General features: G+C 46.4%; 1 protein-coding gene across 5 annotated transcripts in view; it reads left to right on the top strand.

The window, feature by feature from the left end:
- The window catches only part of Meaf6 (MYST/Esa1 associated factor 6), a 29,252-nt gene that overhangs the window by 4,531 nt on the left and 9,129 nt on the right, over positions 1-15,592 (top strand). For all 5 annotated transcript variants that reach the window (XR_002475931.2, XR_009590610.1, XM_021627037.2 and 2 more), the window contains exons 3-5: positions 422-509; positions 645-690; positions 15,034-15,226. Coding sequence is in view for 3 of the 5 variants with exons in the window: in XM_021627037.2 (XP_021482712.1) it covers positions 422-509; positions 645-690; positions 15,034-15,226 (327 nt within the window). In the remaining 2 variants the exon portion in view is untranslated. The remainder of the gene's footprint in view (positions 1-421; positions 510-644; positions 691-15,033; positions 15,227-15,592) is intronic.

The following is a 15,592-nucleotide window of genomic DNA, read 5'->3' as shown; positions in this document are numbered from 1 at the left end:
GGCTTCTTAAGACAAACAAGCGAAGGAATAAATGTGACCGTGGTAGAAAGCAGCTAAAATCATCTCACCTTGCTAAATGGAAAGTGTTGCTGTTTGGAGGCATTCAACATAAAGGTTTGCACGGATCAGAGGCATTCCTGAATTGAAATTGCTGAAAGGAAAAATGGTGGGGCTGGCTCGATGGCTAAGCAGGTAAAGGTGCGTTCTGCAAAGCCTGAAAGGAGAGAGCTGTTGTCCTCTGACCCCTGCAGACATACTGTTGTACACAGGTGTGTCCTGCCCTGCTCCCGTCATACACAAACACGATGATAATCTGCAGCTTAAAAGAAGAATCAAGTGTGCCTTGCATCTGCTCCAGGCACCCCAGTGTGAGCTGAAGTTGTAGCTTGATGCTTGCTTCAAGCGTTTCTTCTGTTTTTAGAAACTCCAATAGCAAAAACGATCGGAGGAACCGGAAGTTCAAGGAGGCCGAGCGGCTCTTCAGCAAGTCCTCGGTCACTTCGGCCGCTGTAAGTGGCAGTGGTGGAGGGCGTGCCCATTGGTGGCCCTTCACTGAGGAATGTGGACTTTCCCTTCCTCCCTGTGTGGGTTGGTGTCTCGGGGTCTGTGGTCACTTGTCTGGTAACCAGTGACTTCTCTTTTAGGCAGTAAGTGCCTTGGCAGGAGTTCAGGACCAGCTCATCGAAAAGAGTGAGTCTGTTTTACCTCCTTTACCAGTTTGTTTTAAAGCAGCCACGGACCCTCAGTTAACTCTGGTTTATCCAGTCGGGTACCTCACTTCATCTCTCTGGTTTCTCTTGCTTCTAGAAGTTGGGAGGCCTGTGGGCATCTTCACTCTGCCTTCTTCCTTTGTTTGTTTTGTTTTGGGGGTGGAGTCTTGCTATATCCTCTGCAAGTACAGATCATGCCTGTCTCAACTCAGAGATATACGTGCCTCTGCCTCCCGCTTGCTGTGATAAAAGGCCTGTGCCACCTACTGGCTTCCTGCCACTTTCCCATGAAGTTTGGCTGGAGATGCCGAAAGAGCCCCAAGCTCTGAACAACCGCAGTGGGGCTTAGATTCCTAGGAATTCTGTTTGTTTGAGGTCGTCCCTTCTTGCCCGTGCTGACCTGGAGCCTGCTAAAAACTGAGGCTAGCCTCGACCTTCTGGTCCTCCTAGCACTACTTTCCAAGTGCTAGGATCAGAGGCGTGTTACCATCCACTAGGAGAAATTTTCCAATAGTAAGTCATTTAGGTTGGAAAGATGGCTCAGTGATTAAGAGTACGCACTGATCTCCCAGAGGATCACATTTTGCACAGCTGTGCCTTCAGTCCCAGGGGATTGGTTGCCCTCCTCTGGCCTCTGAGGACATCTGTGTGCATGCAGTGTACATAAAGTCAGGCAGGCACACACACATAAATAAAAATTAATTAATTTAAAAAAACCCCACAGAGTTGGATATGGTGGCATATACCTTAAAACCCAGAACCTGGGAGGCTGATCACTTGAGTTCAAGGCCAGCCAGGGCTCCTTAATGAGACCCTGTCTTAGTCACTTTTCTGTTGCTGTGACAAGACACTGTAACCAAAGCAACTTCTAGAATTTATTTGGGGCTTACAGTTTCAGAGGATTAGAGTCCATGATCATCATGGGTGGGGGAGGGGGGTGGGGGAGGGGGCGGGGGGGAACTTGGCAGTCAGCAGGCAGGCATGGTGCTAGAGCAGTAGCTAAGAGCTTACATTCTGAGACATAACCACAAGACACGAAGTCAGAGAGGGACATACATGGACACATACACACAGGGATTGGAGGGAGGGAAGGAGGGAGGGAGAGGGAGAGGGAAAATGAGAATGGCTTCCAAACCCTCTCATCCTGCCCCTAATGATACACCTCTTCCAACAAAGCCACTTGTCCTAATCTTTCCCAAACAGTTACTGGGGACCAAATGTTCACATATGTAAGCTTATGGGGCCCATTCTTGTTTAAACCACCACAGACCCTATCTCAGAACAAACTAACAGCAGATAATTTAATAGGAAATTTCAAGTGTACCTGGTGTTCAACTTAGGACATTTGTTTTTTTGTTTGTTTTTGTTTTTGTTTTCTGAGACAGGGTTTCTCTGTGTAGCCTTGGCTGTCCTGGATTCACTTTGTAGACCACGCTGGCCTTGAATTCATAGAGATCTGCCTGCCTCCACCTCCCTGAGTGCTGGGATTACAAGCGTATGCCTGGCTCTAACTGTGTATTCTTAAATATAGAAAGGAAAGTAGATACTGTTTACTTTGAGCATTTCTGTTTGGAAGCCAGGTCTAATAATAATAATAATAAAAAAGCTGGTGTTCCTGTGGCTACCGTGCATTTTCAGGACTCTGTCCTGTTGTGAGGTGAGAGCCCTACTTTGGGCAGAGATTTGAGGGGAGGAGATATCAGTAGCTTGAACCTGAGGGTCGCTCAGTGACTTTAGTCATCATCTCCGTAGATTTCTGTCCCTGTCAGGCTCTCCTGTGTTTGGTGTTGCCTATCCCGTCATCATTCCCACTCAGAGTCAAATTCCAACTTTTGTCCAAACAGTTGTTCTGTGTCTTTGAAGTTTTCTGTCCAACTACTTGTTACACTACTCTCGCTCTTCCCGTTTCCGGAACCCCATCAGATGCTACAAAGCCTTAAATTTTTTTCTTTAATTTGAGACAAGCTCTCACTATGTAGTCCAGGGTGGCCTTGGACTTAGTAAAGATTTTCTAAAGTTTACGTTGGCCAGCCATTCTTTGGAAATCTCTGCTGAGCATCAAGCCACGTGCCTGTACTGCACAGTTGGTATTGTCCAGGCCTTACAGGTTATTTTGACTGAATAGTTATATACTTTAAAACATGGCTGTTGTCTTTTTTTTATTTAAATTAATTTTTATTTTATGTGTATAAGTGGTTTTTTGTTTTGTTTTGTTTTTTGTTTTTTTTTGGGGGGCGTGTTTGTGTGTCTGATACCTGCAAGGTCCAGAAGAGTGCATCAGGTCCCTGGAACTGAAGTTACTCACTCGGGGTTGTGGGCCACCATGTGAACCAAGCTCTGGTCCTCTGGAGGAGCAGCCATGCCGTTCCCCAAGAAACCATCCCTCTAGTCTTTGTCCCTCAGTTTTGTAAGAGAGTGCCGCAGGCGCTTACTGCTGCTTGGCTGCTCAGCTGCTGTTAACCTCCTTCAGGACTGGTTCTCCCTCAGCAGCCAGTTGGTTCTGTCTGTCTGTTGTTTTGGTTGTTTGAGTCACCATCTCGCTGTGTAGGCTTGGCTGGCCTGGAGCTCAGAGACCCTGCCTGCCTCTGCCTCCCAAATGCTGGGAGTGCCGGGATCACAGGTGTGTGCGGGCAGACCTGACTCGTGGCTTTACTTTTACTTAGCTGTTATGGTACAAGGACTAGAACCTAGGGTCAGGTGCATGCTAGGCCGGTGCTCTGCCACTGAGTTACTTACAGGAGCATGGGTGGGAGATTATTCATGTGGGCATGGGCAACTTACCGATTTAGTAATATATTTAAACATGCCACACACAACAGATCTGGAATGGAGAGATTTATTGTATGGAAGTGGAGAGAGACAGACAGACAGACAGACAGTGGGAGAATGTAGGAGATGAGAAAGAGGGGGTAGTGGGGCCCATAGAGAGAGAAAGTCAGAGAGAGCAGGAAAGGGGAGAGAAACTGAGGCAGAGAGAAAAGAGGACAAAGTCAAGAGAACACATGGCCACTGCACATGATGACATCATAAGTTGCTAGGCAACCTAGGCTAGTGCATTGTTTGTGAACTAACATTCCTTCCTTTTCTTATAATTAAAAAAAAAATGATGGGTGTTGGGGCAGGAATGAGGACATTGGACCTCTTCTCATGCAAGACAATTTAAAGTATATAAATGTAGGTTCATTGGAAGCAGCTCTCGGCCTCCATGAGAGAGAGAGAGAGCAAAACAAAACAACAGAGCACCAAAATCTCTGGATTATATGGGGAAGGGGAAGCCCTGGAATGTTCAGGTAGAGAGCAGGGTGTGCCAGCCATGCCCTGCAGCAGATAGGGACGAAGGAATGCTGGAGAACCTAGAGCTGGCTGGCTGGGGTCTGAAGCGTACTGTTCCAGCCTTTTGTTGATAATGAATGGATAAGGCGTAAAGAAATCAATCATCTTTGGGTACTCCCTGCTGACGTTGGGTAGGCAGTAGTGGGGCCAAAAGGCTGAAATGTTGGCAGAGTCTGGGAAGAGCAAGCTGTTGTATTTGCTGTCCAGGATCTGAAAGAAAACCTGTGGCTGGGAGGTGCAGGTCAGGCTTGACACAGTGGGAGGTTAGACTGGAGCACCTCTGGGTAGCTGCTTTGGTGCTGTCTTGGGTGTAGGAAACATCTGGACCTGATAGGAAGCTGGAACAGAAGACAAAGTTCAGTAGGTTAGGGAGAAAATTCCTTTTAGGTATACATTTGAAACTTTGAAGAGAGCAAGCAGAGAGAGAAGCCTCAGGTGGCTTAGTTGGTAAAAGTTTAAGCATAGGGAACCTCCTTCCGTTTATCTGATCGCTGTCAGTAATTAAAAAGGTTCTGTTTTGGATCTGTTACCTAAGGGAAATTGAGGCCAACTTTGGTTGCAGAGGCGTGTAAGCTTGGAAGCACATAAAGCAATTGTTAGGTGTAGGGAAGGCATCCCTACGCCTCTGTGAGTGGACTTCCCTTGGGTAGAATAGGAGGCGGTGACTCATCAAGGGGTAGACTGGTACGTTCTGTTCCAGCAGTTCCTCAGTGCTGGTCAGCGACCAAGGGCAAAGTTGCCCGGGCAGACATGGTTGACCTGTCACTAGGATGACGTGCAAGAAGGGGCGAGAGAGAAACCATGCTGGTAGAGGGAAAGTCTCACCCAGGGGAGAAACTCCTAGGTGAAGGGTTTGGATATAGGTTGATGGGAATGGTGGGAAGCGTTTATGTCAAGGAGAAGTGAAAACTCACCAATCGGCTGGTGTTGGGTGCAGGAATGTAGCAATTGGGTAGTTGAGGGAGGGGAGGAATCCCACCCTCTGAGATAGGCAATGGGTGGGGAACTTGTTGATTGGAAGTACTTATCTGGATTCCTATCTGGATTCCATTTGACCTGAGAGGATTTCCTGTAGCTTACAAGAATCCTTTTTTTTTTAATTTTATAAAGGAGATAAACTTTAGACCTGTCAGCATCACCATTGAAATCTGCGGTGAAATATACATTGTAGGAAAGGCAGTACACCTTTGTGTTAACAGCATAAACACTCTTTAGGTGAGCTCTGGAAAGGCGTAAGCCTTCCATGAAGTAGGAGGGGCAAAAGCTCAGGGGCTTTTTTTGCTGAAGGAAATGCCTTTTAACAACCCTTGGCTGCTTATAGTTGAGGGAGGGCTGGGACTTGTGAGTAGGTCAGATCCATGAGGAAGTGGTGGCAGGCCCAGTCTTGTTCAAATAACCTAGCTGCTGTGAGTCTGTGAGTTCAAGGCCATGTCATGCCCAGAAGGCAGGGTTTCCTATCACTCCACCCCTTCTTCCTGTAAGAACGTTCTTCTGCTCCATCATCTGCCATGTTCTTTGAACCTTTGGAAGGAGTGATGTAAATGTCCCAATTAGGGCTGAGCGTTCAGTGGTCACTCCTTCTCAGCACCTTGACCAGTTATGCGTTACTGCCCTCTGTCAAAAGACGTTTCATTGACCAAAGCTGCCAGTCTATGGGTACAAATACAAATATCTTGAGGGCAGTTTTCCAGGTTCATTAGCAGGTCCATAGCAGAGGCTTCTCCACTCGGGCCTGTGACCTCCCCATCACAGGCTTTTGACCAGGTTACAGCAGCTCCTGTGGGGTGGGCATCCCATCCACCTGGTGCATGGTTGATTACGCCCTTGACGGTCATGCCATTTTTGTGCTGGTGGACCCTTGCCCAGCATCTTAATAGTGTCGTATATGATGTCCATAGCTGGGTAAGAGTGCAGGTGACATCATCTCCCAGCAGCCCGCATAGTACCTTGTGGCATCGTGGAAGCTTCCAGCCTGGTTTCTGCTACCTATGGTGTTTCAGTGCTTTGGACTGTCAAAACATTTTTACTAATATTTTATTTTTGAGGCAGGATCTTTCTATGTAGTCCAGGCTGCTCTTGTATTCAAGGTGATTCTCTTGCTTCAGCCACACAGGGGCTGGGGACTGCAGGTTTAAATCACCTTGCCCTTCTAAAACTCTATCTATCTATCTATCTATCTATCTATCTATCTATCTATCTATCTATCTTTCTTTCTCTCTCTCTTTTTTGAGTAGCCCTGGATAGCTGGAATTGACTGTATAGACCAGACCAGGTTGGTGTCAAACTCATAGGGCTTCTCCTGCCTTGGATTCCCAAGTGCTGGCATCAGAGGTGTGTGCTACTATGCCTGGCTCGTCCTGATTTTTTTTTTCCAACTAACAGAATTTAGTAAAAGTTCTTTATCAGATTCTGTGTATCTAGGTGTATCTGGGTTTCCTTCCTTCCTTCCTTCCTTCGTTTCTCTCTCTCTTTCTTTTTTCAGATAGGGTTTCTCTGTGTGACCCTGGCTGTCCTGGAACGCACTCTAGACCAGGCTGGCCTCAGCCTCAGAGATCTGCCTCCCAGAGTGCTGGGATGAAAGGCGTGAGCCGCCGCTGCCCAGCTTCTGTTTACTTTTACTCACTTCCCTCTTTTACTTTTTAATATCAATCTCTGTATTTATTTATTGATTATTGAATGTAGCCACATACATGCGCCACGGTGCACACGTGGAGGTCATAGGGTAAATTGTGGGAGTTGGTGCTTCTCTTTCACCCTGGGCTCAAACTCAGGCTCCTCAGGCTTCGCTGCAGGAGCCTGTGCCTGCGAAGCCATCTGGAGGGCCCTCTGCTTGGACATCTGTAAAGCAGATGCAAGACTTGAGGGTCTTTGGAGACCCTGGGGGTTGAATTCAGGATTGTGCCCCACAAGAGAAGCGGTGTGCTTGGTCTGCACTTTCACGCTTTCAGTGCTGCGGGCTTTCTGGAAACCGGGGCTGTGGAATGAGTCCTTTGTGCACGAGGCCTATGATCACCAGGAATGAAGAGGCAGACTTCTGCCTTCTATCTTCTTTAATTTTGAGGATTTCAGTTTTCTACTTTGAGCATTCATTTTCAAGCCATACATAAAAATCCCCCTCCGCCCAATGCATTATTTCTGCTTCCTTTGGCTTTATGTATTTCACCAACTAGTAAAAGAGCAAAAAGACAGATTTTCTCCTCGCTGCCTTGGCAGGGGCAGGGGCTGCTGAGTGTTCCCAAGTACCCAGCAGAACTGCTCTTCGCTCCCCTGCCCAGCTCTGTAGGGCTTCTCTTCCACCTAGAGACCTGCCCTCCACCAGACGCAGCCCTCAGTCGCCCTTCCTTTCCTTTACTGTGTAGACTTCCAAGTCTTTGCTCTGAAGACTGTGGCTGGTTTTTCTGTCAGTGAGAAACAAACTCATGTCTTCCTCAGTGCAGCACCGTCAGTGGAGTGGTTGACTTGAAGTTGCGCAGTCCTGGAGTGTCCATGGACTATGTACTGTAGTTCTGTGGTAGAGCATTTGCCTAGCGTGTGTGAGGCCTAGAAATATGATCCCTAGCCCTTTTTACTTCTTCTGTTTTTTTTCTTTTGACCCTTTTGAAACAGGGTCTCAGATAGCCCAGGCTGTCCTCAAACTCACTGCAGCCAAGGATGGCTTTGAACTTACTTGTCTTCCTGAATTTATGTGGTACTGGGGATTGAACCCAGGGTTTTGAGCGTGGTAGGCGAGCACTTTACTAACTGACCTACATTCCCAGCTAGTTCTCATCATCTCTGTTAGTCCTTTGGGACAAGAGTTGCTGCCGTGGATGTCACTGTATCAGAGAGGAGACCTAGGTGAGTTCTGTTGATGGGCTTAGAGCAGTTGGACATTGGGTGAACTTACGGAGAGTGACCCACTGTCTGTTCACACGGCACTCCCGTTGCAGAGACTGAAGATGGACGGCCAGCTGCCTTCACTCCCCAGTGTCTTTTCAGATTGGAGTCTAGGCAGAGTTTGCCTTTCTCTCCTTTCTCAGAGTGTAGGCTTTCCAGTTCCTGATGACTCAGTTTTCGTCTCTCCTATCTCCCTGCTATGTATGGTCCAAGGCTTTATTGTCTCTTGCACTGCTATCTCATAATCTCACAGCATTGTTTCCAACATTTGACTATAGAGAAGATGTTTAATATAAATATTTAATACATGCTGTCTGTTAGCAAAAGGACCTGCTAGTACAATTGAAACTACGCCATAGCCAAAGCGGACCTTGAACTTGTATCTGTCTTGCCTCCCATGTAGCTAGGATTTCAGGCCTAGGCAGGCCTCTATATTATATTCAGTTTGTGAGGCCACATAGTGTGTAATAAGTGTGGGCCTGGATTGTGCTTTCCCTGTTTTAAATCAATCCTCTCCCTTTGTCTAGGTATATATGCCTCATGAATATTTTTCTATGGTAAATAACCACGACATTTGATCCCGGAATCGAAGCATGGCTTGTCCACTCTCCATTTTCAAGTCTTTTAGAAATGATTGTTTTGTTTTGTTTTGTTTGAGTAAGGATTGATTCTTCTTTTCTCACATTCTCACCAGCATTTGTTGTCATTTTTTTGAGACAGGGTCTCACTATGTAGCCCTGGCTGGCCTGGACTCAGAGAGATCCATCTGCTTTTGCCTCTGGTATTAAAGTCTTGTGCTGGGATTGAAGGATGAATATCTTTTGTTTTCTTGGGATTAACCATTTGTCTTGTAGTGAGGTGGAATCTCAAAGCAGTTTTATATTTCCTGATAGCAAGGAAGCTGACTGCTTGTTTCAAGAACATATTGGCCAGGCCATTTGTATTTCTTTTCCTTTCTGTCTCCCTCTTCCTTCCTTCCTTCCTTCCTTCCTTCCTTCCTTCCTTCCTTCCTTCCTTCCTTTTCTTTCTTTCTTTCGTTCTTTCTTTCGTTCTTTCTCTTTCTTTTCTTTTTTTTTTTTTGAGACAGGGTTTTTCTGTGTAACCTGGCTGTCTTGGAACTCACTATGTAGATCAAGCAGGCTTTGAAGTCACAGAGATCTGCCTGCATCTGTCTCCTGAGTTCTGGGATCGAAGATGTGCTCCCCTATTCCCTGATAATCCATTTCTTCCTTTGACTACTGCCTTCAGTTTATTAGCCCATTTTTTATCAGATGATTTGGGTTTTTTGATGTGTGATTTTTGCAGTTTGAAAATCTTTATGCACATGTGAGTGATATGAGTGTGAGAATGTGTGTGTGTGTGTGTAGTTGTGTGCACATATGAAAACTAGAGGAGGGCATTAGGAGTACCCCTAGCACTCTGCCCATTTCTTTGAGGCAGGGTCTCTCCCTGAACCCCAGGTTTATATTTTTCCCTGCTTGGCTATAAACCAGCAAACCCCAGTGATTTCTCTGCACGTGCAGAGGTGGGATTGCAGGGCTGTGCAGGAGGTCTGACCTGTTGCACAGTTCTGAAATCTGAGCCCTGGTCCTCAGGATTGCACAGCAAGTGCTCTTGACCACTGAGTCATTTCCTTCAGCCCCTGTTGAAAGCCAAAACATCCAGAATATTAATTTCATATGGCAAATATTTCCCCGTCCTTCACTCTGGTGTTTCCTTTGCTGTGCAGCTTTTTGATTCTCTGGAATCCCGTTTGTTAGGTTTTGGGATTATTTCCTGTGTTGTTGGAGTCCTGTGTAGAAAGGTCTTGCCTTTGCCTGTATGTATGTTTGTAGGTATGTATACATGTCTGTCTGTCTGTCTGTCTGTCTATCTATCTATCTATCTAGTTTTAAATTGTGTGTATTTTGGGGGGTGGGGGATGGCTGTCTGCTTGAGTCTATTGCCCCCTGGAGGCCAGAAGAGGGTATTGGCTTCTCCAGAGCTGGAGTTACAGGTGGTGTGGAGCCCTGACATAGGTGCTAGGAGCTGAACTCTGTCCTCTGTGAGAACAGAACTGCCTTTTAAATGCCGAGTGGTTTTCTGCCCAAGGGAGCCGCTGAGCCTGTATCTTCAGGGGTTCTCCCTCAACAGTGTCAAAGCTTCAAGTCTGTGGTGTGAGAGATACAGATCCCGCTGCATTCTCCTGCACGTGGGAATCCCAGTCTCTCAGCACCCTGTGTTCCGGAAGCCGTTTGTTCTCCAGTGTGTGTTTTTGTCAGAGTAGCTGGTTGATTGTGTGGGCTTCTGTCTGGGTCCTCTGTTCTAGTGTATGGATCTGCATACCTTTCTCTGCCTGTACCATGCTGTTTTTTTTTAAAATTTTATTTTAGCTTTATAATATAATTTGAGAACAGGTACCTCCAAGCATTGTTTTTTTTTTCTCCTAAAGATTGCTGTAGCTTTTTGGGGCCTTGAGTACTTCCATACGAATTTAATTTTTTTAAAATAATTCTGTGAAGAATACCTAGGTTTTCTGTTTTGTTTTGTTTTAATCTTTTGCAACAGGGCTTTTCTGTGTAGGTGTGGCTGTCCTGGAACTGGCTCTGTAGACAAGGGTGGTCTTGAACCCAGAGACCTGCCTGCCTCTGTCTCCCAAGTACCACCACTGCCTGGAGAATGTTCAGGATTTGATGGGGATTGCATTGAAAGTGCAGATTGCTTTTGTTAACAGTCTGATGTTAGTCACTATGAATTCTTCATGTCCATTTGTTTCTTCCTCCGATGTTTTATAGATTTCTTGTCTGTTCACTTTTCTTTACTTTATTTTGAGATGGGGGTTTCACTGTGTGTCCCTGGTTGACCTGGAACTCTACATAGACCTGGCTAGCACTGACTCGGAGAGCTGCTTGCTGGGATTAAAGGTGTAAGCCACCACTATTGGCAGTTTGGCTTAAAGTTGCAATTGCAGACATCTTTCATATCTTGGGATAGGTTTGTTTTTAAGTATTCTATTTAATTTTCTCTGATGTTATTATAATTTTCCCCTTGGTTTCTTTTTAGGTAAGTACATGTTTTTTTTTTTATTCATTCATTCATCCTTTTTTTTTTTTTTTTCCCCATGAAACAGGGTCTTACTATATAACATAACCCTGGCTGTTCTGGAACTCAGTATGTCCACCAGGTTGGCCCCAAACTTTCAGAGCACCACTTGCCTCTGTTTCCTGAGTGCTGGGATTAAAGATATGCGCCACCACATCTGGCCTCGTTTTATCTTCTTTGAAAAAAGACTTAGAATGTATTTGTATTCCATATGTGCAGGTGTTTTTTTTTTTCCACATGGGTGTGCACCACATGCATACAGTCCTAGACATCAGGTCCTCCGAAACTAGAGTTACAGACAGTTGTGAGCTGCCATGTGGGTGCTGGGAACCAAACCCAGGTCCTCTGCAAGAGCAGCCAGTGTTCTCTAGCCTGATGCACCTTTCTGAGCTGAGGTCTTGCTGTGTTGATTAGGCTGGTCTTGAAAAACAGAACTCCTCTCTGCATTGAATTGTCTCGTAAGCTTTGTCAGAGGTCAGCTGACCTTAACATCAGGCTTCATGCTGGACTGAACTCTATTCTCCGATCTCTGTTTATCCTTACACTATGAGCAGCGCAATGCTGATTACTGTAGCTTTGTGAGGAGACCTTCTAAAATTCTTTCAGTCTTTTTTCACTGGCTCACTTGCGTGTAGTCCAGGCATGCCTTGAATTCGCCATCTCCCTTCCCCAGCCTCCTGAGTGCTGTGACTCCAGGTGTATGCCAACTCCCAGGCTCTTGTGTACATTTTATGTGAAATTGCATAAAATGGTTTTTCTATTCTTGTGCAGCTCCATGGCTGTGGAGCGCCCTCTCCTGGCGCTTTTCTGTATCGTGTCCAAATTGGTTCCATCATCACTGAGATCGGGCTGTTTCTTTGCTTTTCCGGGGTAGTGGAGAAGTGTGTTGGGAGTGTGGTTATATGTGTTCCATGGTGTGCATGTGAACAATTCTTTTTTTTTTTTATTTGTTTATTCTATATACAATGCCAGAAGAGAGCACCAGATCTCATTCTAGATGGTTGGGAGCCATCATGTGTTTGCTGGGAATTGAACTCATGATCTCTGGAAGAACAGCCAGTGCTCTTAACCTCTTAGCCATCTGTCCAGCGCCTGAACAACTCTTGAGAGTTGATTATCTCCCTCTCGCAGGGGCTTCAGGGATTGATCACACACCCTCAGGACTGCACAGGAAATACTTTAACTGCACAGTCGCCTTGCTGGGCTCTTCTGCTTTCAAGGCTTTGTTGTTGTTGCTGTTGTTATTTGAATGTATTTTTGAGATGTGGTTCAGGCTAGCCTGGAACTCCTCATCTTCCTTCCTCAGCCATCCCTGCCCTGGGATTACAGGTACATGCCTGTATAAGCTACACATTTCTGTTTTGTTTTATATTTTAATCTCTCTCTGTGTGTTTGTGTGTGTATACATCATGGTACGTGTGTGGAGGTTAGAGGACAAGCTCAGATGTTTGCCCTTACCCTTACTTCACATGAGGCAGGGTCTCTCCTTGTTCTCCATTACATTATGTATGTCAGGCGGGCTGGCTTAGGGGCCTCCAGGGATTCTTCTGTCTCAGTCTCCTCTCTCCTTATAGGAGTTGGGGTTCAGCTTTATGTAGGTTCTGGGAATGCAAACTTAGGTCCTTGCATTTATATGTCAAGTGCTTTACTACTGAGCATTCTACTCAGCCCACTTCCTGCTTTTTGTTTTCAGACAGGGTATTTCTTTGTATCTCTGGCTGACCTAGAACTTGATATGTAGACCAGGCTGCCCTTGAACCGGGTGCCAGTACTCCTCTTTCAACTTCCCTACTTCTGTCTTTTTGAGCCTATGTTTCTCTGCTTCTGGTGGCCTCATGCTTCTTCCTAAAAAAAATCATAATATAAAGACAGAAAGGAAAACACTGACCCCTGACCCTTCTGCTGACACAGACCCTCTGACCTTTTTTAGAGGCAAATACTTACATATTTGGGCCCACTGGTAGTTGAGTAGAATGCATGTCTTTCCCCGTCCTTATCTACAGTTTCCAGAAGTTGGACATGGTATTGCACAGTTGTGACACCAGCACTGGGGAGGTAGAGGTGGAGGATGGGCCACCACGGAGCTCACTATAGCCTAGACTGGTCATGGACTTGGGACAGCTTCCTGTCTCTGATGTACTGCCTTCTCCCTCTTCTTCCTTCCTCCTTCCTTCCTGTTTGGTGCAAGGATTGAACCCAAGGCTGTGTTCATGCTACATGAGTGCTTTACTCTGTAGCCACCCTGCCCTAAGACAGTAATTATGAGATGCTCTTGAACTTGGTTCTGTTGTAGACAGTATTTATGAGATGCTCTTGAACTTGGTTCTGTTGTTTAAATATGGTTAAGTTGTTGTTACTATTATTTGTTAATTTTTGGACACAGGATCTCTTTATAGAGCCTAGGCTGGCCTTGACCTTTAGATTTCCTGTCTCACCATAACAAGTGCCAGCATTGCAGGCATGTGCCACCCCACCTGGCCCTTGAGGTGCTGTTTTAAAATTGATGATTTATGTCAGTGGTTACTACTTTGTTCAAGCATCCTTGGGCTGGTTGATCTAGCTTACTGGCTAGATACTCAGGATTGCCAAAGACGGGGTTGGGGGAAAATCATGGCGGCTCATGCCTGTAATCTCAACATTCAGGAGGTGAGGGCGGGAAGATCAGAAGTTTTAGTACGGTCAAACCTGAGCTTGGTTCTTGAGCAGTAGAAGGGGAGCGCTGATTCCCTGAGTTGTTCTGAGCACCTCATCCTCACTGCGGATGTAAGTTACTTTTTGGTGCTCTAAAGAAATACCATGATCAAAAGTGACTTGTAGAAGAGAGGTTGTCTTGGCTTCCTTTATGTTTTGAGAATGGGCTCTCTGTGTAGGAAGCTGGCCGATTTTATTTTGTCCCGTTGAAGCTGAGAGAATGAACAGGAAGCAGAGTGAGGCTCTACACCCCCTAAGCCCACCCCTAGTGGCATATGCTTCCGTCTGCAGGTTATACACCCTCCCAGGCAGCTCCACCAGCGAGAAACCAGGTGTGCAGGACCCCCTGCTGTGGCACCCTCCCACAAATAAGTAAAATGTAATTTAAAAAAGATACGGGAGGGGGAAGCTGGACAGATGAGCTGCTAAGAGCATTTATTGCTTCCACAGAGGACCCTGGGTCAGTTCTCAGCTCCTGGGTAGCAGCGCCAGGTTTGATGTCTTCTCTCTTCCACAGGCACCTGTATTGCATCACCCATAACCCTGCCCGAACACACATACATTTAACTTAAAAATGAAATAAATAACCTTTTTTGATAAAAGTTCAGGGCTATCCTTTGTGACCTAGGAAGTTCAAGGTCTGAGCTCCATGAGATGACCTCAACCTCCTGCCCTCCTCCCCCTCCCCAAATACCCAGCATATCCAAAACCTCAGTAATTCAGGGATTGGACTAGAGACTCCTCTCCGGTGGGTCCCTTTTCTTTGTTTTTCATTTATTATTTCTACTCAGTATATATATATGTCTGCGAGGGTGTGTGTGCGTGTGAATGCAGGTATCCAAGGAGGCCGGAGGTCTTAGATCTCCTGGAGCTGAAGTTCCAGTTGGGGAGCCTTATGACCTGGGTTCTGCGTATTAGACTCGGGCTCTCTGCTAGAGCCGTATACGCTCTTAACCTTGGCGTCATCTTTAGCTCTCCCCACCCCCCACCGCTCTTGAAAGGACAGGGTTCCTTGATGGCTTATTAGTTCTGCCAGTGTCACCGTCCCTCATCCTGTGGGTGAAATTCTTCCTCTCTTTAGTGCACTCCATGTTAAAATAGCCCTCACGTCAAGGGGCAGCACCATGTTGTGGTCAGGGTTGTCCCTAGCACTGTGGTTTGGGGCTGCACAGCTGCAGGTTACATGGTTTCCAGGAATTCCCAGCTTTGATGCTTTCAATGTATGTTCCCTGTCAGCCTGTATCCTCTGTTACATGGCCTGTGGGCTCCAAAGAAGACCTTTGCTGATGACAGGACGACAGAATACTAATCAGGCTCTTGAGACCTGTTTTCTTTCCTCTAGGGGAACCAGGAAGTGGGACAGAAAGCGATACTTCTCCAGACTTCCACAATCAGGAGAACGAGCCTGCTCAGGAGGACCCCGAGGACCTGGACGGGGCCGTTCAGGGAGTGAAGCCTCAGAAGGCTGCCTCTTCTACCTCCTCAGGGAGCCACCACAGCAGCCACAAAAAACGGAAGAATAAAAACCGGCACAGGTTAGTGGCAGGGTCCCACCCAGTCCCATAGTTCTCACAACTACTGGGAGGGACTTGGTTGGAATAAAACTGCCTGGCACAGTGGCAGAGTCCTCACATTTTGGGTGGCAGAAATTCTTTTGGTGCAAGTCAAGTGGGCTGGCATTGTCTGAGGGAGGAGTGGGTGGCAGTGGAGAGGCCCTGAGGGATCAGCGGGAGTCACTAGGATAGAATGTGACTCTCGGAAGCCACCTAACATTGTAAGCTTTGTGTCCTTTGCTAAGAGGAAAAGGAATTAAGTCCTTGAAAAATGACTCTGGTTATTGGGAAACTGATCTGGGATAGAGAGTTCTCTCAATCCTGGGCCCTGTCTGCTCCTCTGAGAGC

Source organism: Meriones unguiculatus, chromosome 3 (assembly GCF_030254825.1).
Source record: "Meriones unguiculatus strain TT.TT164.6M chromosome 3, Bangor_MerUng_6.1, whole genome shotgun sequence".
Taxonomy (NCBI): Eukaryota; Metazoa; Chordata; class Mammalia; order Rodentia; family Muridae; genus Meriones; species Meriones unguiculatus.
Note: the sequence above shows the minus strand (reverse complement) of the source record. Positions and strands in the feature narration are given on the sequence as shown.